This window comes from Colletotrichum chrysophilum (assembly GCF_026319265.1).
Source record: "Colletotrichum chrysophilum strain AFK26 chromosome Unknown scaffold_62, whole genome shotgun sequence".
Lineage (NCBI taxonomy): Eukaryota > Fungi > Ascomycota > Sordariomycetes > Glomerellales > Glomerellaceae > Colletotrichum > Colletotrichum chrysophilum.
In genome coordinates, this window is record NW_026517349.1 from 147,328 (window position 1) to 166,952 (window position 19,625).

The window sequence follows — 19,625 nt, forward strand, 5'->3', positions numbered from 1 at the left end:
AACCAGCCGACAAAAGCCGCCTTCAGAGTCTTTACATTCTTTGCTGTTATGTCACTCAATTTTACCACAAAACAGTCACACTGAGAACAAACCAAACACATCTCGCAACACTGTTTGCTCTATTGAATCCAAAATCTCAACGTGGGAAGCCACGGTATTGAGAGCCGGCTGTTGATCCCTCCGATGCATTGGGTGGTGTCGCTATGTCTAAGCGTCTGATTGCTCCTCTGGATCGTGTTGAATAATCAATGGGGTTATGAATTCGCTTCATTCGCCTCGTCCTTAAACCCGCCATGGTCCGCATCACTTGATGCACATGTTTCTCGAAATACACATGCGTTCGGTCGCCGGAACTTTCAAGGCCACCGGCAAAGCTGGAGAAGTTCCTATTTGACAGACAGCTATCTCCAGCGTCTGACAGACCGAGGGGTCGGACCATTTCTAGGCAAAGCGTTCCTGAACACAGACCTTGTCTACACCTCGGACCTGACGATCTGACCCATGAGTTCCTCCAGCACAGACGCCGCCTTACGCAAATCCGGAGCTTCGCCATACCAGCGCTGCAAAGCCCATGTGGCCGAGTCCACCGCATGTTTCCATCGGTCCGGCAGTCGGAACCTACCGCTCTTGACCGTCGCCAGGACCAAAAGAGCACGGGTCATCGCCGCTCTGGCCATGAACCAGGTTCCGTGATGGCGATGGTGAGGATTAGCGTCCAGTAGCAGCTCGACTGCGATCTCAAGACCCTTCTCCGCTAACGGCAAGACGCGGGGAATCCATGGGTCTTCGGGTGGCTGGTGGATTACGTAGTACACGAACGGGCGATGGATCCATTCGCGACAGCTCTCCGCTCGGTTTTGGATGTAATGGACTAGCTCATTGCTAGAATGTTCACGATTTTGCCAATTGATCTGTGACGGAATATGACAGCACCTACAAGAAGCATCAGCGGTCAAGCTTCGTAGCAGAGATTTTCTCGAGGGTCATAGCTCAGGGCGGCCAGCTACTCACCAAACATTGATCTGCTGATCAAAATCTTCGTATTTCTCAATGACTTTCGCAATATTTCGAATCCAAGCTTCTTCACCATGGTAACCCATGATCGATATCGCCCGGTTGATCATCCTTCGAGACGAAATTTCAGCGAGATAGTAAAACCAGCTTTTCTCCTCTTCTGGTTGGATTTCGTCTTCAAGAATGTCCAGCGAACTTGGCTGTGGCGCTGGCGTAGCAACCTCTGAAGGAGGCGAAGGAAACAAGTCAGGGTAGCTCAATCGAGTAATGCCGCTCGAAGGCAGGGGTATCTCGCATCTCAGCTCGCTGCAAGATCGCATTAGTCTGCATCATGTGCGTGGTAGGGCCTCAGTACTGACCACTCAGATTTCATGCACGACCAGTAAAGCCGCTGCTCAAGGCGTCGTGCTTTCTGGGACATATTTTCGGGTGCTCGTCGTTGAGTCCGCCTCCACAGGAGATTCTTGAACTGCACGCAAGCCTGGTTGAAGTACGACCAGGCAGGGAGAGGGCGTAAAGAATACATCTCAAATACTCCACAGAAGAACAGGCACTGCACTTGAAGTAGGGAGGGTTCCAGAAGACCCAGTCGTTTCTTCGCCGCAAAGAAGTAGGCTTGGGCGGTATCTGGATCTGTGGAGTTTGAAGCTGTCGAACGGATAGACTCAGGTGTGCTATTCAGAAAACTGTCCTGTTCGAAATGGGTGGCCAGGCATGCCAGAGCGCAGGCTATGAGCTACAGAGGAATAAGCAAGTGAATGAGTGACGCGAAAGAGGCAACGTCGACTTACTACAAGACAGGATGGGCCATCCCACCGTGGACCATTCTCAATCGCGGCCTTGACATGTGCTCTGAAGTCAGGGACATCGAGAACTGGGTTCTTGACGTGCACATATGCCAAGAACTTTTTCGATAGCACAGTGAAGTCATCTTCTTGTACCCCTCGTCCAAGACTGGCTGCGTTATTCGATTTCCTTACGCCCATGCAATCAGGATCGTCATCTTCAAGTTCGAGAATGAAAGAGTTGATCTCAGGAACAGTGTCCCTAAATATTGGCCATCTTAATATTGTCTCACAGTTCCAACTTGCCGCCGCAAGATCTGGAATATCAAACCGGGTCATAACATCGTCTTCTGGTAGGCCATCGTCTGTCTGGCACTGCATCTCATCTACAACAGCGCAGGAACTCCCCTGGGGTCCATTGATCGAAGTCGGCGACAAGACCTGGTTGCCGTGTGGGATAGCTGGGATGCATGTGGGCTCAGCCGCCGGGAGCGGTGCCGGTGGGCGGCTCTCCAAGAGATTGACTACATGATTAATCCTATCCAGAATTGCCAAGCTGGCTGGATCAAATCTGCGACGAAATATTTAGATTAGGCATGCCCAGCAATAATGGAGAAATACTCTTACGTCGAGAAATCATTCGTTGTGTCTGGATAGGTACACAGGCCGCCGTTCCGTTGGCAAAAACCACAGGCGGGCCGCACGTTGTCGCACTTCGTCTTGCGGACTCGGCATGGCCCACAAGCGGCCACGGCACGCCTTCTTTGGTACATGCCGGATGTACGGCGCCTCTTGTTCCCCGCCTCAGGGGTCTCAGAACCCGCATCAGCGCCCGACATGGTTATGATACTGCAGAATCAGGCAGTCGTGGATTGCAACCTGTGGAGATAAAGGGCGCTGGATAGGGCGTAGGATATCTGAGAAACCTTTCTACGACGTGTGATAACGGGACTTGCCCGAATGATTTGATGGAGGCGGCGTGCTGAAGAACTTGGGACAAGGCGCGCGGGGAGTAGCGGAGTTAAGAACAATGAAGGAGCCCCTGAAAAGCGAAAACGAGGGCAGGGGTTCTCCAATTGAATATTGTGGTACCGTTACCCCATCTTGGTTAGCGTGCTCGCTGCTCTGAGTCGTTACAACTGTTGGAGCTTATTGAGTGACTGAAGGTTAAACACTGACTGCTCTAGGTGGCTAGGTCTGTATTATTGGCAAGACAGAAGATCTCTATTGATAATTGAGATACTTCGAAATTCATGCATCGCCTTCGCCATTGGACTCTACTTGATGCATTGCCCTAGCTCTTCGCTGCACCCATGCCTCGCAACCTATTTCGTCGTACTTCGGCTTCTCCCCGTCTTTAACACAAGTATTCAAAACACCGCAACTCTCATGCAGACCAAAACCGAAGAAAAAAGGCATGCTAATCCTCTCCTCGCCGCTAAGATTTTGAGCACGATGAACAGTGCTGATGTAAAGATCGTTGGTAATGCGTTGCAGATAGTCAGCGATATTGACAACAAAAGTTCCCGGAATCGGCGCCGCCCTAATGAGAGATCACAAATGAGTTTCAAGCTCATCTCTTCTTCGAAGCGGTATGGACTTACCTGATCCATTGCCCCTGGCGGTTCAGAACTTGCAGTCCCCCGACGGCATCTTGCCAAAGAATGGTGAAAAGCTGGAAGTCCGTGTGCGATCCGATCGATACTTGTGCATCAGTGTCGGCTGGAGCACCGTTCAAAGCCTTCGATAACGGCGGATAATAGTTGAGCGCCAACGCAGCATCTGGGTATGCAAACTTAGCATCGAAATGGCCTTCCGGAAGGTCCAGAGACAACGCGAAAGCTCGCACTAGCACGCGAGCAAGCTTCAGGCATGACTGCCAGTAACGGATGATGGAGCTTTTGAACTGCGGCTTGTTGGAAGCTCCTTCCCAATGAAAATCCTCTATCCGGAGGAAATGCTTGGCATCGTCCGGGATGGACTCAACGTCTCTGATATCGGGATCATGACGAGGATCGTAGGTCCAGCTAAAGGTCTCGCGAACATCGACACTTTCTGACTTGTTGATACGCTGGGATCCAGGAGGTTTGTAGCCGTTGAAGTAGCGACTCTTGCCAACCCAGGAACGCATCTTCGCCTCTTCTTCCTGGCGAAAGTAGTCGAGACAGGCTTCGTGGGCAGCGTCAGTGACGGACGAGTCGATGCCATGGTTGGTGATGTAAAAGAAGCCCGAGGAAGTTGCAGCTTGGCGGATCTGTTGAGCCACTAGTTTTCGGCTTGCAATGTCATTGCTGAAAGAAGGTGATATGTCAATGAGTGGAATCTCCGTCGGAAGAGCATCACGGAGCGGTGTTCGGAGAATACGGCGCGTTACCGGGCCATTCCCGGAAGCAAAATGAAGAAGAGTTGTCTCCGGTTCGGACACGATGGTTGTCTCGCTCATGATGCCTCCAGTTGTGGTTATGTTGTCTAGAGATCTGAGCGCCCTGGACGGAAGCAACCGGGCTCTTGTTAACTCTTGTAAGAGACGACAATTTTGTTTACAGACACTCTGGAAATGCGGGGTGATACGGGGCGATAAGACTGAGCCTTCGTTTTGCAGGCGGGGACGAGACACTTCATTGGCTTCTGATAGGGCCCCAGGAAACCATCTTGTCGGAGATGGCCGCCCTATCGCAGAGCATTTCTAATTTTCCTAGGTATGTGTAATTCTTTACACGATCACGTTCACAAGTCATATTATCTGAGACCCAGCTGACGGAAGTACACCTCAGAGGCATTGAATCTTCTCGTCATAATGGCGGATGTATGGTTCGAAAAACTGTTTTTTTATATTTGGTGGATTTAAACCTCGCTCCTTCGGCCCCACAAGATTTGTGACCTCGATTGGCCTTCTCGGGCGAGGAACTTGATCCTTCGTGCTACCTTTGCCTGACCCCGCACAAGGTCGCTGATTCTCGATTTAACCTCACCAGACAACTCTTCCAACTAAGCATACTCTCATATCTATTCGATTGTTTTCGTTGTGAGCTTTGATATCTCGGCCAGCATTTACTTCTCGCGACGAGGATGGCTCTCGATTTCGACGCAAATGCCCATGCCTCACTGCAACCGCCCAAGCCGCAGGCGCAATGTTGCTCAGATTGCCTTAGTATCCCTTGCTCGATCCGTAATCATGCATACCACTCAAGGAGTTTTCTGGATCCTGAGACTTTAGACGCGTCAGGGTGGCGTTACTGGTTCAAGCCATCCATTGACGCCCTTAAACAATCAGCCATAGATGGTTGTCCTCTCTGCGCACTGATATATCCACGGTGTCTTCAATCAAGCCACGGGGACCCGCACTATTGGAAACATGGAAATGGTGACCCGAGACTTGAGATGGGTTTCTGTGGTACCACCCCTTACTCACTAGACATCAGACTCGGCGACAGGCACATGCAGAATTTCCGGTTCACTGCTGCCCCTCATGAATGGTGTAAGTGAATAAGTAGTTTTCTCGCCATGAACTTTTTGGATGCATGTACGAGAATCTAATTGGGAAAAATACAGCAGAGCGATTTGCCAGATTTTTCCGAAGCCTACCAAGCCCTAACTTGCCCAAATTCTGGATATCTGAGTGTGACCATCAACATCAGACGCACTGTTCATCTGGCTCAGATTTCCTGCCAACTCGGCTTGTGGACCTCCAGCACAGGCAAGGAAACGATGACGTTGTCTGTGTGGTGCACACAGTCAGCGCGAATATCTCAGACAGACGATACATGACACTCAGCCATCGCTGGGATCACCTAACGGATGAGGGGGCTCAGTTGACTGCGCACAATGTTGACAGTCGCGTCGAAGGGTTTTCCCTGAGCAGTCTGCCGCCTAGTTTTCGGCATGCAGCCTTTCTAACGCGGGAGTTGGGGATCCGTTACCTTTGGATCGACAGTCTCTGCATCTTGCAAGACTCAAGAGAGGACTGGGTCAGAGACGGTTCAGATGGGACAAGTGTATAGTGCCTCTTATTGCACTATTGCCACTTCCAACGACGCTCTCGAAAACTACAAAAATCACTGTCAGCAACGCAACGACAGTTCTCTTGATGTACGAGAACGTTCTAAGGTCAGAGAAGATGAAGATGCGATATGGCCGCACTGGGTTGGCTTGAGTCTTCTTGGGGAACGAAGAAGTCACCTGCCTAGTAACCAATATCACGTCAGAAGTTTTGACTCTGAGCCGTGGGATTGGGAAGAGACACTCGATCAGACAGTTTTGAGCGGACGCGGATGGAAGTTACAAGAGCGACAACTGTCCCGACGCGTCATTCACGTCACTTCTAACTCGCTTTTGTGGGAATGCCGTACCTCTCGCGGTTCCGAGCAAGTTCCATGGACGGGCAAGGTTACTGCAAACATGAAGATCGCGGCACGTTATCGCATCAATGGTTCAATCAATCAAAGATGGTCGTCAGATCTTCGAAAAGGACAGCCCACGCTATTTCTACAACTTGTGGTATGAGATCATTTGGGACTACTCCAATCGTCTCCTGAGTAAGGAGTCAGACAAGCTTCCAGGCCTCGCCGGATTGGCCAAGACTTTGGCAAATATGACAGGCGATGAGTATGTTGCTGGGCTATGGAAGAGAGACATATCGTCAGTGGGCTGCTATGGAAGACCCGACGATGGAACATGGATGAAGAGTACAAAGGCCGCCAAATTCCAAGACGTTCAATCAGGCCTGTTCCCGCCGGTTTCGCTCCCAGCGGCCCTCATGGCGCCATACAGCACACTCGACCTTCATGCTGGAGGGCTCCATCCTGGTCATGGGCGAGTCTCGATGGGCAAGTCAGACATAGAATAGACTATCCGGGGGCGGAGCTAGACGACAGCCGTTTTATACCAGAAAACATTGAGATAGACACGTCTTCCTCTCGCCACGCCGACGTTCGTCATTTATCGCTTTCAGATACCGTCGCGAACCGCCTGACTCTCACGGGATTCATTCAACCTTGCAAAACAAAATACTTCCTTCGAGATCTGTTCCTCGGCTACTTGGACTCGGACTTTTGGACCGAAGGTTACAAAACCTTTCACGAAATATCTGATACATCGTCCCCTGATCTATCTTCTGATGAACTTATGGAAGAGGCTGCCGTGGTTGGAAACTGGAACGGCGATAAGAAACTGCACTCAGATCAGGAACAAAGGGATTGCATAGGTGTGATTCAGTACGATGTCGTTGACGACATTGTAACGAATCAAACCGTGTACGTCCTTGCGCTTCGCCAGCTAGAGAGAGAGCCTTCATGGCAGGATGACACACCATATTGCGTTCCTACGGAGCGGGATGAGCGAGGGCGCCCGACTCAGCAATACCAAGTGTTTGGCCTTGCTCTCGTACCTACGGGAGAGGCGGATAATGAGTATAGACGCATTGGTCTGGCGGAGTTCATCACTCCTTCTTGGTTCAAAGAGGATAGTAAAAGAACGGTCACAATTGTCTAGAGTCGTATCACTACAGGTACTCCTACAATATGTTCATATCTCACGTCTGATAGAGCCAGGCTGAGTACGTGAAACTCCTGTGTTCCGTATGAATGTGTTGACAAATAACGAGCACGACAGTTCATCTCAACGACTTTCGCATTCAGGGAGGCAAATAGGCCAGGTAGCTTCGTGCATTGTCTCCAGTGCAGTGACGCAGTGGTCGCTTCTTCTGGACATGAAATAGATTCACTTGTCAGCTTTAACATATTAGAATCGCGGCAGGACAGAAATAACATAGTCATTTCCGTTCTCATCCGGTACTTGTTTTCTGGGTCTCGTTACTGAAAATCACGTCGCAAAGCCCACGCCACTGATTCACTGCGCGTCTTCTTCAAACAAGCATGTAATGAGATCCAGCAGTCACCAAGCAGCATCTTTGGGACATGATAATATAAAACAGATGTGCCTCCGACGCCCCCTTGGTCTTTTACTCACACCATCAACACAGAAACAAGAAGCACACTCAAACAACGCAACACTATAGAACCCAGAAAGTCACTTCCAACACAATCAACCACGAAATCAACACGCATTGTCTTCCTCAGTCCCTGCTAGCCAAAAGTGCTCCAAGTGTGGCGCCGAAGGAGATCACTACGTAAGTAATCATTTACTTCAATGGAAAACAGTGTATGACAGGGCTAACAAAATATGCAGTCAACCAGCTGCCCTGTGGCCAACCATCCCGACTCCGCTGTCAGACAGTAAAAGCTGTTCAATACTTGGGAGTCATGGGGAATGACACTTTTTGCAAGGAATGAATAGATACCCAAGGCATGCGTATGGAAGTCAAGAGTACTAAGAAGTCATCAAAAGTAGTGAAATTGAAAAGTTTCAAAATCAAAACACCCTATGGCCTTGATGACAATGCGACTTGTGTTTGGATTCAATATCCAATTTCTGCAAACATTCAGACTGAGATTACATAAATCACGGCGTCACGGGGCAGACATCTTTTGAAATTCTCCTCAGATTTCTACGCTGTTCAACAAATGGATTAAGAAAGAAAACCAATTACGGCTCAATACTCCGTCTTAACAGTTCATGTAGACAGCTATTCTGTGTCAGCGAAAATCCACGTTCAACGTGCGATTGTCACTCTAGTAACTTACCATTGGCATAGAGGGAGTAGTTGTCAGCGTTTTGTAGCGCACGCTCGGGGGGCAGTGCAACACTTGCGTTGTATGCGTATGCGTAATCATTGGTGTGAGGCTCATATACAGCTTCGCAATGAGTCGTCTCGTGTATGGTAGTCGTGGCCTGGCACTGGCGATGGCAACCCTGAGGCAGCGGAGGCAAGCCGTAAAAGAGAGGGCACATGACCATGGTATTGACGTCCCAAGCGGTGTACGCGTTGAGTGGGCCGTCTATTTCGCAGACGCCGTAGTAGTCGTAGCAGAAATAGCGAGAGCCCCCGGAGTTCGTGGTAGAACATTCTTGCGCGACATTTCTGAGTCTGGTGACGACGATGTTGCGAGTTTCAGAAGAGTTGGTCCCGAAGTATTCTACGAACCTCTTTGATGAGGGATCCGCGGCATCGGCAGCGGCCGCCAGGGCTAGAACCTGGCAGTTCGCCAGGGCCTTGAGGCTGGCATCAGAAGTTGTTTCATTGCATCCCGCCTGTACGTTTGTACGCTCTGCAAGGGCCGGGGCAACCATAAGCCCACTGGCGGCCACTGCATCAACGTCGATATCGATGGCGTTGGATTTAAAAGCGATTGCTGGCTGATCAAAGGATGTTGACGAAGCCAGTCCAACCGGTATCAAGCCATCTGCGATGACAGAAAAGCGCCCGGACTTCTCAAAATAGTGCACCTTGGCGACGTCGATGGCAACGGCGATAGACTCTCCAGCTGAGAGAAACTGGAAATGATTCGGTCTAAGTGCATCATATTGTATGCTTGGCTCAATCCCCCTGAATGAAACGAGGCCTCCTGTTCATCCGTCAACAACCACTTTGGTGTTTGTGAAGATAATGCCATACCTGATTGGTCTGTAACAACTACACGCTGGACTGGAAGCTTATCGTCCAAAATAGTTCCTACTTTGAGCAAGTTGAGATCATCAGCACCGTTATTTTTGATTGTTGCGATGACTTCGGTGGGAGTGCCAGACGCAGATGGTGCCAAGGTCACCTCTAGCCCGGAGTCGCGTTTGTTAAGCCGGATGCCGTGGGTGCCGGGGTGAGCGTCGGCAATGGCCAACGCTGAAAGAACGAAAACTTTCTGCCAGAGCATGGTAAGTCCCGCAGAGTGTAATGTAGATATCAAACGGGCACGAGCAGTCGATCGTTAGATCCTTAAATATCGAGTTTTGTCTCCCAATTGCCAGGGCACACATCCTGCCGCGGCTTTGTTTATCTTCCTTATTGAGGAAGGTGCCCGCATGTCTGGGGTTTGCACTTTAGACGGCCCAATTATGGAAGGCCAAGCTCGTATTCAAAATGGAAATCCATGTTGGGTTGCTTGAATGCTGGCAAAGTGACATCGGCTGGAGTGGGTCTCAGGGGCGATAAGGCCTAAGCTGCTGGTGCACTCTAGGGGCCGTTGAAGACATTTGCGATAATCCTCTTTGGAGAAGGCTTTGAAAAGGGGCCGGTTGGCCATGGTAGTGAACGAGATAGCTGCCTGTAGTTCAAGGTAGAGTTTTGCCCTGCGGCCAATCACCGTTGTGTTTAGAAAAGATTGCTTTCGGCAAGAAACCACAAAACTTGTAGTGGCTTTCTTCTCATAGCCCAATCACGAACGCGTATGAATTTAACGTCGTACTTCGAATCACAAATCCCGTGATACATTTCTTCATTTCTCTTCCACTAGGTATCCCTCGGCAGGGATGGGCCAATTACCTTAGTCTAAGTAGCTTTAGCATCTGTGAAGAATTTCCAGAGAGAGGCAAGATATCAGTTGCGGGTCCGAAAGAGAGTTGAGTCTACAGATGCCGAATAGTAATTGCAACTCTCTTGTCCCACCAGCAGAGATTCTCAATAGGTCTCTGCCCATTCTAACTGTTGCCAAAAGCAGCGACTGCACAACCCCGAGCTAGCGGAGTGTGGAGATTCCGGGCCGGTCTTTGCGGGCCAGTGTGTGGGGAAGGAGCCGGCTGTTCTCCGGCAATTGCAGAAGCATTGGAGGCGTCACTAGTGTCGCTGTTCAGGTCTCACGGGGAGTATCGGAGCCTGTGAGTTGCTGACATCCCCACTCCCCCACCACCTCGACATCGTGACAACTAGTGGGGTCTGGCTTCATGCTGCTTTACTCTTCACAGGACGGAGGAAACACATATTAGCCCACTCGTTTCCGGGTCTCAGGCGGACCACTCCGTTCCTCATGATGGCGGACCGCTACTCCGCACGCTATTCACCTTGATTTATCAGCTTTAAGCTACATAAATACGGCTACTCCATCCACATCTCATCTTCAACTCGGTCTGTCGTCCTCGATATTGCCTCTACGCCTACCTAAAACACAACATGTCGTCCGAAATTCCCACCCTCCGATGGGGAATAATCGCCACCGGTCTCATTTCCTCGTGGTTTGTCGAAGACCTGGTCCTTGAGCGTTCCGACGCCAAAGCCAAGCACATTGTCCAGTCTGTCGGATCATCGTCACTAGAAAAGGGCAAAGCTTTCGTCGAGAAGCATCTGCCCGGCCACAGCCCGACTATCTATGGCAGCTATGCCGAAGTTTACAACGACCCGAACGTTGATGCTGTGTACATCGGCACCCCGCACGCTTTCCACAAGCAGAATTGCCTGGACGCGATCAATGCCGGCAAGAACGTTCTCTGCGAGAAAGCCTTCACGATCACCGCCAAGGAGGCGCGTGAGGTCTTTGACGCTGCTAAAGCGAAGGGCGTTTTCGTCATGGAGGCGATGTGGACTCGCTTCTTCCCCCTTACGCGGTCTCTTCTGAACGTTCTGCACAATGAGAAGCAGATCGGCGAGATTCACCGTGTCTTTTGCGACTTTGCCATGAATATGAACATCGCTTCTCTCGGCCCCGACTCCCGTTTGAAGAACCCCGCTCTCGGTGCCGGCAGCCTCCTCGACATTGGCGTCTACAGCCTTACGTTCACAATCCTCGGACTGGATCCTGGTGTTGGAGAGAAGGCTGAGAAGCCGAAGATCGCTGCGACTCAGACTCTGTCAGACGATATCGACATTGCAACATCCGCCCTTCTTCTGTATCCCAGCGGAAAGCAGGGTATTCTGACTGCCTCGACTCAAGTCAAAACACCTCCGGCATTCTGTAGAATCGAAGGCAGCGAGGGATACGTTTTGATCGAAGGCATCGCTACGTCCGTTCCCAGCTGTTTCACTGTTTATTCGTCAAAGGCGTCTGGTGAGGGATGGACTGAATCAGCCACACCTGGGTTGAAGGCAAAGAAGTACGATTTTGAGAGGCCTGGCAAGGGCTTTTACTATGAAGCCGATGCAGTGGCTTTGGACATCAAGGCTGGGCGCAAGGAGAGCGAGATCATGCCGTGGGCTGAGACAGTCCGTGTTATGGAGATAATGGACGAGATTAGGAGACAAGGTGGCGCGAGGTTTCCCCAGGATGATCAATAGAGGTTACATGTAGACGAGACGATTTATAGAAAGTCAACCAGATAATATGACATTTAGTTATAGATCATCACCGTAAAACGCCAGCGTTGATAGAGGGACCTACTGCGTCATATTTTGCTCAAAAGGTTAAACCAAGAGCCAACCAAGGTAGATCTCGCGGCGAATACGAGAAGTCCTCCAATGAAAACAACCACCAAGTAAAGACCTGATAAAGCAGTTGACCCCAGAGAGTCTAGCATCTGGCCGCTAATAGGCATGGTAAGAAGAAGAGAGAAGCTGATGACGAAGTTCATTGTTCCTAATAACACAGTTAGTCGGACTATTACCTGATCAATTGGCGGGGATACTTGCCGTAATATCTGCCGTAGTCTTTTGGATCACACGTCTTACCCATACACACTGTCCAGGGTATCAAGGCAAGAAAAGATCAGCCAAAAGTAATGAAACTGCACTGGCAAAGGGCCCCAATGCGACTTACCTGGCGTTAGAGACAAAAACGACCCTGTTCCGAACCCCCATAGTGCGGAGAAAGCATACAGTGCCTCGATGCGACTTGATCCAAACACGGTGAGTGTTGCCGCTGTGGAAATCAATGTGAACAACACCATAACCAACAAGATATTGAAGTGCCCAACATGGTCGCCCACCAGACCGGGAAGAATGCGCCCGAGAGATGAAAGGCCGTTGAGAATCGCAACCATGTTGTAGCCAGACTCCACAGGAAACCCGGCCCACGCAACAAGAGTTGGCAATATAGCTGTAGCGCCGAATATCACAAACTCCAGGAGGAATATAGCACCTGTGATAAGAGAGAAGGGCAGCGAACGAAATGCTGAAAAGTCCATCCCTGTACTCTTCTTGCTGAGCCCAATGGACCGAGTGTCGTCCTGAGCTTTGGAAAGCAACCGAGAGAACGGCGAGAGACAAGCCATACCCAGTAACATGATTCCCAGGACGACGAAGCCGAGAGCCCTCATGGACCATCTCCATCCCCACATTGGGAAGATCTGTCGCAAAGCTAGAGGGAATATGATACCTCCGGTGGATGAACCTGCTAGTGCGATCCCCATTGCTAGGCCACGTCGACGATGGAAGATCTTGCCTATGACAGCGATGCCAATAGTTGTGGAAAAGGCATTGCCAATCCCGCCCAAAACTCCTAAACACAGAATGAAGTGCCAGTAGATTTTGCACTCAGCCAGCAAGAAAAGCATCGGGACCGTACACGCAGTTGCTAGTGGTGCTAGATATGTTGTCCCGAAAACGTCTACGAGCGGACCGGTCTGAATACCGAGGAACATGGTGAGAAATGTGTAGACACCGGTGATCCATCCAATGTCTCGAGCGGAATACTGTTCAAGCTGGTTCTCTTGGAGATATGCTTGTACAGTTCCTACGGATTGAATAAAGCCTGCATGGGAGGTGTTAGCTCTATGTGACCCGAATTTGAGACATCGATATTTGGTAATTACCGAACGAGGGCATCAGGAAAAGGAAAGACCCGATAACACATATCCATGCTGATCGTTGATTCTCGGCCACAAATTCGTCCTCTATAATGGCGTTCAGAGCCTCGGACTGGTTCTCTGGCGGTTCTTTTGACGTATGATCTGTCTTCGGAATACCACGCTGTCTTGCCGATGTTGCCATTGCTCTCGATAACATAAAAGTAGACTCGAAATCATTCTGCCATAGTGCCCGAGTCTTTCGATCAGGACTACAAGTAATAATTTGGATATTGTCAGGTCTTTCAAACCTGGCCACGCATACAAGGCGTTTCAATGGTAACAGCGGAGTTGGCGGAGTTGGTGTGGGGATCCTGGGCAGATCGGCCCCGGGTGCCGACTGGTCTCAGACCGGCGGACAGTTGTTCCTATTTGGGACTTGAGTTAGGCGAAGCTTTCCCAAAGTCGATTATATTAGTCGAGAACAACAAGTGTCACTTGACGCCAGCTTGAGGCCAGCTGTCATGGTTTGTCACAGCGAGGATCTCTTTCGCTAAGTTTTGGGCAGACATTGGATCTCCGACGTTTCCAATGGCTTTGCCGTTCTGCAGCTTCGGCCTTTGCCACTGACAGATTTCATACACACGAAAGTATTTCTGGGCAGGTCACTGAGAGTTATAATGCCCCCCCAAAAAAAAGGAAAAAACATCGAAAATTTCCCAAGTCACATGGTGATGTAATTCATACTACATAGCGCGATGAAAAACTGAGTAGCCCTCGATTACTGCATACTAGGTCGAGAGATACCGGACTGAGCTACCGCGCTCATGATGCCTTAGTTCTGACTTATACGATCACGTTGTGCAAAATCAGTAATGGACACATTGCGGCGGTAAGGCGGTAAGCTTCCCGCCTAAACCAAGCCTCTCGGGGTTTGAAGGGGAATGACGACGGCGGGTCGATGGGCTGGCTATTTTTACTTCAAATGGTTTAGTCGAACGCTTGGATGGTTCGCCCAGTAAGATGTCAAAGTGTCCTCAATTGTATTGAATGTAATTCGCAGACATTTTAGAGAAGCGTGTAAGTCGGGTCTTCAGCTTGAAGCAGCAACACTGGCATCTCCACGCCTTCTCACAAGGCCCAGCACGAACTGGCTACAGTCTGAATTCAGACACCTAAATTCGTCATGGGCATTGAGAGGTCTCTCAGTACCCAGCAGGCTGATTCAACTCACCAACACACACCCGACCAGGAAACTGTCTCGCTTGGCCCTGACAGCCGCATTGAGCATGTGTATCTCACATTCGACACAAGGCTTCCAGAGCCCGTCTTACAACCACAATCGCAGCCTGAAAACACTCCTCCTCGTCCCAACCTCCAATCGTACAACTCTCCGCTCGAATGGTCTCCGGCTCGAAAATGGCTTCTGCTCACACTCGCCTGCACTGCGACATTCCTTACCTCGTATACCGCAGGCGCTTACGCTCCGCCGATACCTCTGATGCAAATTGCGTTCAACTCCTCGCACCTTGCTGTCCTCAGCGGTTTGACGACATTCACTATCGGTTTCGCTATATCGCCAATGGTACTCGCTCCTTTCTCCGAAATCAACGGCCGATACCCTGTCTTTGCTGCCAGTGCCATACTCTATACTGCATCCCAAATCGCGTGTGGGGGAGTGACCTCCCTCGCAGGTATGCTGATCGCGCGTTTCTTCACAGGCGTGGGAGCTAGCGTCTTCAGCACCATGGTAGGGGGCTTCATCACGGATCTCTGGGCAAAGGAGAACCGTAACACCCCCATGGCTATCTTCAGCGGCGCCGGCATTGTGGGAACCGGGGCAGGTCCAATGGCCGCTGCTGCGATCGTACACTTCCATGGCAATGAGCAAACTGGTGCTGGTTGGGAGTGGGTATTCTGGCACATGGCCATCTGACAGGGGCAACAGCTGTCTTGTTGTTGGTTTTCATGCGCGAGAGTCGAGGCCCAGTGCTTCTGTCCAGAAAAGCAAATGCACTAAACAAGTGGTACGAGGAGCTGGAACAGCTGGGTGTATACGGGGTCGTCTTTCCGCATGTCGAGCCAGATGTTGGGAGCACATCACCAGGCCTAGGTTCGCAACCTAGGAGGATACGATGGGTTGTCAAAGAAGATGAGGACCGAATTTCCATCAGCCACATGATCACTGTTTCCGTCTGCCGACCATTTCGCCTTTTATTTACTGAGCCAGTCGTCTTCTTCTTTGCGCTGTGGCTGTCTTTCGCCTGGGCAGTTCTCTTTCTTACCTTCGAGTCGATCGCGATCGTATACGACCGCGTCTACAACATGTCTCCTTTCGAATCAAGCCCAGCGTTCTCCAGCCTAATCGTGGGTGGTACGATCGCGACGATTCTGTGCATCTGGCTAGAAAGCCTCCTGCATATTTCCCAATGGCAAGGTGAACCAGCCGACCCGACACATGCACACTCCAACTTCTGGACTTTCATGAGGCGCCGCTTTCCAGTCGACGTCCCTGAGTCTCGACTTTACTTCACCTGCATCACGACTCTTTTACTTCCAATTGGCCTGTTCCTGTTCGGTTTCCTTTCACGGCCCGAGATACATCATGCTGTGCCGGCTGTGGCTATAGGTATCGCGACTATCGGTATCTACTCTGTATATCTGGCAACCTTCAACTACATTGCCGATACCTACGGGCCCTATGCCTCATCTGCGCTGGCCGCTCAATCATTCTGCCGAAATATTATGGGCGGAACCTTTCCTCTCATTACCACTATACTCTTCCAAAACCTTGGAGAAAAGCGCGCAGGTGGGCTCTTAGGAGGTATCGCAACTGCGCTCGGCATCGTCCCGTGGATGTTGGTATTCTTTGGCGAACGTATTCGCAAATGGAGCAAGTTTGCCCAGGTAAGCAGGCCGCAATCTTTTCCCTCTTGTCGAGGCTAACTTCGCTCCTGAATAGGCACTCGAGAAATCGTAACCGCAGACGGAACCGATGTATAACGCAGGAGAGAAGAGAATCTCTGAGAAAGAACGGGGAAATTGGTGGGTCTCCTGGTCATGGACAGAATGGTCATGGGTCGCAACACGAATATTGGATGCTATTTGCCAGACACAAAGATGCCAGCATGATGGCATGGTTTGCTTGTTAAAGCTGGGAACTACCTCTGTGCAGTTTTCTAATGCGAAAAACAAATGCTCGCCGTAATACAACTCAAGAGCCGAGCCGTCAGCGCGGGAGATCACCACTCTGCCGCCCTGGCATATTTCTCCGCAAAATTCTCCGGGACCTTACCTTTAACAGGCCTTTGCCGATGACGAGTGATCGCGTGATTGCAGGGACCCCAGATTCTCTTCGATGAGCTCCCAGTTTGACTCGCCAGGTGGTTGTCAACTAATATCCAGAGACGACACAGTTTCCCAACGGAGTCGTGCTCCGACACCTCGGTATCTCCAAGGCATGATGGTCGGCGAATTGAGACTCATCTAAACCGTGATCATGGGGGACCTCACGGACGATGTAGACGGTATATAAACTTGTAGATTCTTCTCGTTGCCAATCAAAGGCACCGAGCTTTCAGTGTCACTTTTGGCTATTCCCCGCAGACCCTCTTTCACAATGTTGCCCCAACTCTCTTTTCTCCTGGCTCTGCCCCTGTTGGCGATCGCCGTTCCTTCACCAGCGCCCCTCGAGCACAGCAAGAGGGCCATAACTTGCCTGAAGGTCGGGGCTACTGCAACCGCCAGATGGACGAACAGTGCCGGCAAATCATGCACTTTTACCGGCGTGGTTGGTAGCAACTATGGCACTAACCCTTCCGGCTCCGGAGAGTAAGTCAAGTCTTCCTCTGGTAACATATCATTGTTTACTTACATGGTTGTTCATAGCTATTCTTGCAACGGTCGCTGCGGTGCTGGCTGCACTGGAGCTTCTTTGGGCAATGCGTACACTCAAGACTGCTTCTCTCATGACATCTGCTCCTACTTCAACAGCGCTAGCGGCGGTGCAAGGTAAGCTTCTAGTATTCGTCTCGTGTAAGCTAGCCAAGATGCTGACATCAGTTGACAAGCGATCCCAACTGCGGTGCTGCCTACAATGCTGCGGTTGATGATACCACCCTCGGCGTTGTGAATGGTTGCGGACAGACGAACCCGTCCAACGCCGTATCCAAGCCTTCTACGAGCCCTGTCTGTACTTAGTAGAGAGACAGAAGCATGAGCAAGCCCATCATTGGCGGCTGTGATGACTTTGTGAACATTATGAGTTAAAAGAGACAGGTTTGGAGTCTGCACATACGATAATATCTATAAACAATTGGTATTAAACTACTCTACATACAAAAGTCGAATGCAATCTTGAAGAACTTCTATGACAATTTTCTCGGGGTCTCCAAGCGCATACTAGTACTAGAAAGTACTTTTTGGTATCATCGCAAATGTCGCTGTGCGAGGCATTGACAGGAATAAGAGGACGGAAACAGAGGGAAACGGACGGAAGAAACCAGCTCAATGTTGTCTTTAGTGGCCTGCATGGTCATCCCTGTACTTCGGGTAGTCGAAGAAATCATCAAAGATCTTTTCGGTGCCAGGAGGGTAGGAGAAGGTGACCGTAGGATCCTCTTCGTTGCCTGGGTTGGGGACGGAAGGTGTGTCTCCTACTTGCTGCGAGAAGCCGTCGGTGAAGTCCATCGTGGTTTGTTCAGGGTCAGGGAAAGGGGTGCTTGCAGAATTGTCTGCATGGCTTGGTCGCAGATCGCCGACATAGCGGACGGGCTCAGAACCTGACTGAGAGCTCGCAACAATCTCGCGTCCGTAGTACAGGGCGCCAGATCTCATCAACCGAGCCGTATCTGAGGCAGCGGCGATGTTGCTGTGCTGGGCATGAGGCTGTTGGTAAAAGCTGTGCAGAGAGCCGTCGAACTGTTGGGTGTCGCCAGCTTGGTTCGACGAAGCCGGTCCGAAGCCGAAGAACGGATCGTGGACAGAGAGTTCTTGGGCATTATCGTAGATTCCAAGGTCATGTTGCATAGACCGAGGTCTGTTATTGGCCTTTAAAAGGAGGTCAGCGATGTACGTTATGGTTAGGAAGGCGATGGTACCTGGCGGGAGACGTTGGTAGGCCGAGAACCGTTGAGTTGAAGGACCTGAGGGTCCACATAGCGCGGAGGATGAATGAGGCCGGTGGTCTGAGGCTGAATGTCGTTTCTGACAGAGTTCCTGGGGCCTGCGTACGGTAGGGGCAGGGCTGGGCGGGCGTTGGCAACCATGTGAAACTCCCGTCGAGCAGCCTCAAGCTCAGTTCTCTCGTCCTCCTCTTCGTCCTTTTCCGTCATGTCTCTGGCCTGTGCTTTCGAGCGACGTGCCTTCTTGGCGGGCGGCTTGGCCTGGTCGTCCTTCTCACGGGCTCTTTTGGTTGCTTTGAGCTTTCCGGTCTCGTCAGTCTTGTTGCCAGATTCTGCAGCTTTGGGGAACCTCGTTGGGTGAGGACTGTTGGAACCGCTCAGGATGTCGCGAAGACGAAGGACCAACGGCATGACATGATTGCTCTTCTTCCATTCCTGAGTAAGGTTTTGAGGTTCTTGGTTGCCACTGTCGATGTCCTTGACGTGAAGCAGAATTGCCGCGTACCAAAGATGATTATCGTGACGGTCACAACCGAACATCATTTTCTCGCGGCTCGGGACTTCATCGTTGACGAGGCCTCGCAGCATCCGCTGCTGTGAATACAGCTTGATGTACTTGCCCCTGGAGTCATTGCTGTTGAGCGTCTGGAGGAGGAAGAGAGCATGACGGGTTCGAGGCGCGCCGTTGAAAGGGAATCTGTTGATCGCGTTGGAGATCTGGGCAGTCATCTCCTCTGCAGTGACATGATTTTCGCCGTCTCCAGGATTCTCGTCCTGGCCATCGTCCAGGGCGCCCTTCTCTCTGCGACTGCCCTTGTGATTGTTCTCCTTACCCTGGCGCTCCCCTCCCGGAGCTTTGTCGTTTTCGTAGCCAGCCATTGTGGTTTTCTCGCTTTGTTGTCAGCTTGTGGGCGTTTTTGGTGTGGAAGGTGATGGTTGAGGGTCGAATTTGATGGAAAACGCGTCGAAAGATTTGTGTAGAGGACCAGCAAATTTGGCGAAAAAAAGGACGGAGGACAGAAAAAAAGAATTTTCACAGCAGCAGAGAGTCGAGAGACACAAGGTGAACTGAAAGAAGCAGAATAAACATGGCTCGGGAGCTATCTGTATATGTGTCTGGTCTCTTAATTGGCGCTAGACGAGGGCCAGTCGGGGGAGCCAG

General features: G+C 50.8%; 6 protein-coding genes across 6 annotated transcripts; 2 read left to right on the forward strand and 4 right to left on the reverse strand.

Annotated features, from left to right (window-relative positions):
- Positions 1 to 473: 473 nt before the first annotated feature.
- Positions 474 to 1,018, reverse strand: COL26b_007600 (uncharacterized protein; the record flags this gene model as incomplete). Its single annotated transcript, XM_053180386.1, has 2 exons — positions 474 to 754; positions 1,012 to 1,018. 2 exons carry the CDS (start codon positions 1,016 to 1,018, stop codon positions 474 to 476), a joined length of 288 nt encoding a protein of 95 aa, XP_053035682.1.
- Positions 1,019 to 3,399: 2,381 nt separating this feature from the next.
- Positions 3,400 to 4,242, reverse strand: COL26b_007601 (uncharacterized protein; the record flags this gene model as incomplete). The annotated part of the gene is made up of 1 exon (XM_053180387.1): positions 3,400 to 4,242. The coding sequence occupies one exon, from the start codon at positions 4,240 to 4,242 to the stop codon at positions 3,400 to 3,402; it is 843 nt and encodes a 280-aa protein (XP_053035683.1).
- A 4,120-nt stretch (positions 4,243 to 8,362) lies between these two features.
- Positions 8,363 to 9,565, reverse strand: COL26b_007602 (uncharacterized protein; the record flags this gene model as incomplete). The annotated part of the gene is made up of 3 exons (XM_053180388.1): positions 8,363 to 8,382; positions 8,441 to 9,191; positions 9,374 to 9,565. 3 exons carry the CDS (start codon positions 9,563 to 9,565, stop codon positions 8,363 to 8,365), a joined length of 963 nt encoding a protein of 320 aa, XP_053035684.1.
- A 1,232-nt stretch (positions 9,566 to 10,797) lies between these two features.
- Positions 10,798 to 11,895, forward strand: COL26b_007603 (uncharacterized protein; the record flags this gene model as incomplete). Its single annotated transcript, XM_053180389.1, has 1 exon — positions 10,798 to 11,895. One exon carries the CDS (start codon positions 10,798 to 10,800, stop codon positions 11,893 to 11,895), a length of 1,098 nt encoding a protein of 365 aa, XP_053035685.1.
- Positions 11,896 to 16,959: 5,064 nt separating this feature from the next.
- COL26b_007604 (uncharacterized protein) lies at positions 16,960 to 17,540 on the forward strand (the record flags this gene model as incomplete). The annotated part of the gene is made up of 3 exons (XM_053180390.1): positions 16,960 to 17,171; positions 17,229 to 17,351; positions 17,411 to 17,540. 3 exons carry the CDS (start codon positions 16,960 to 16,962, stop codon positions 17,538 to 17,540), a joined length of 465 nt encoding a protein of 154 aa, XP_053035686.1.
- A 318-nt stretch (positions 17,541 to 17,858) lies between these two features.
- On the reverse strand, positions 17,859 to 19,342 carry COL26b_007605 (uncharacterized protein; the record flags this gene model as incomplete). The annotated part of the gene is made up of 2 exons (XM_053180391.1): positions 17,859 to 18,389; positions 18,440 to 19,342. 2 exons carry the CDS (start codon positions 19,340 to 19,342, stop codon positions 17,859 to 17,861), a joined length of 1,434 nt encoding a protein of 477 aa, XP_053035687.1.
- Between the last annotated feature and the right edge of the window lie 283 nt (positions 19,343 to 19,625).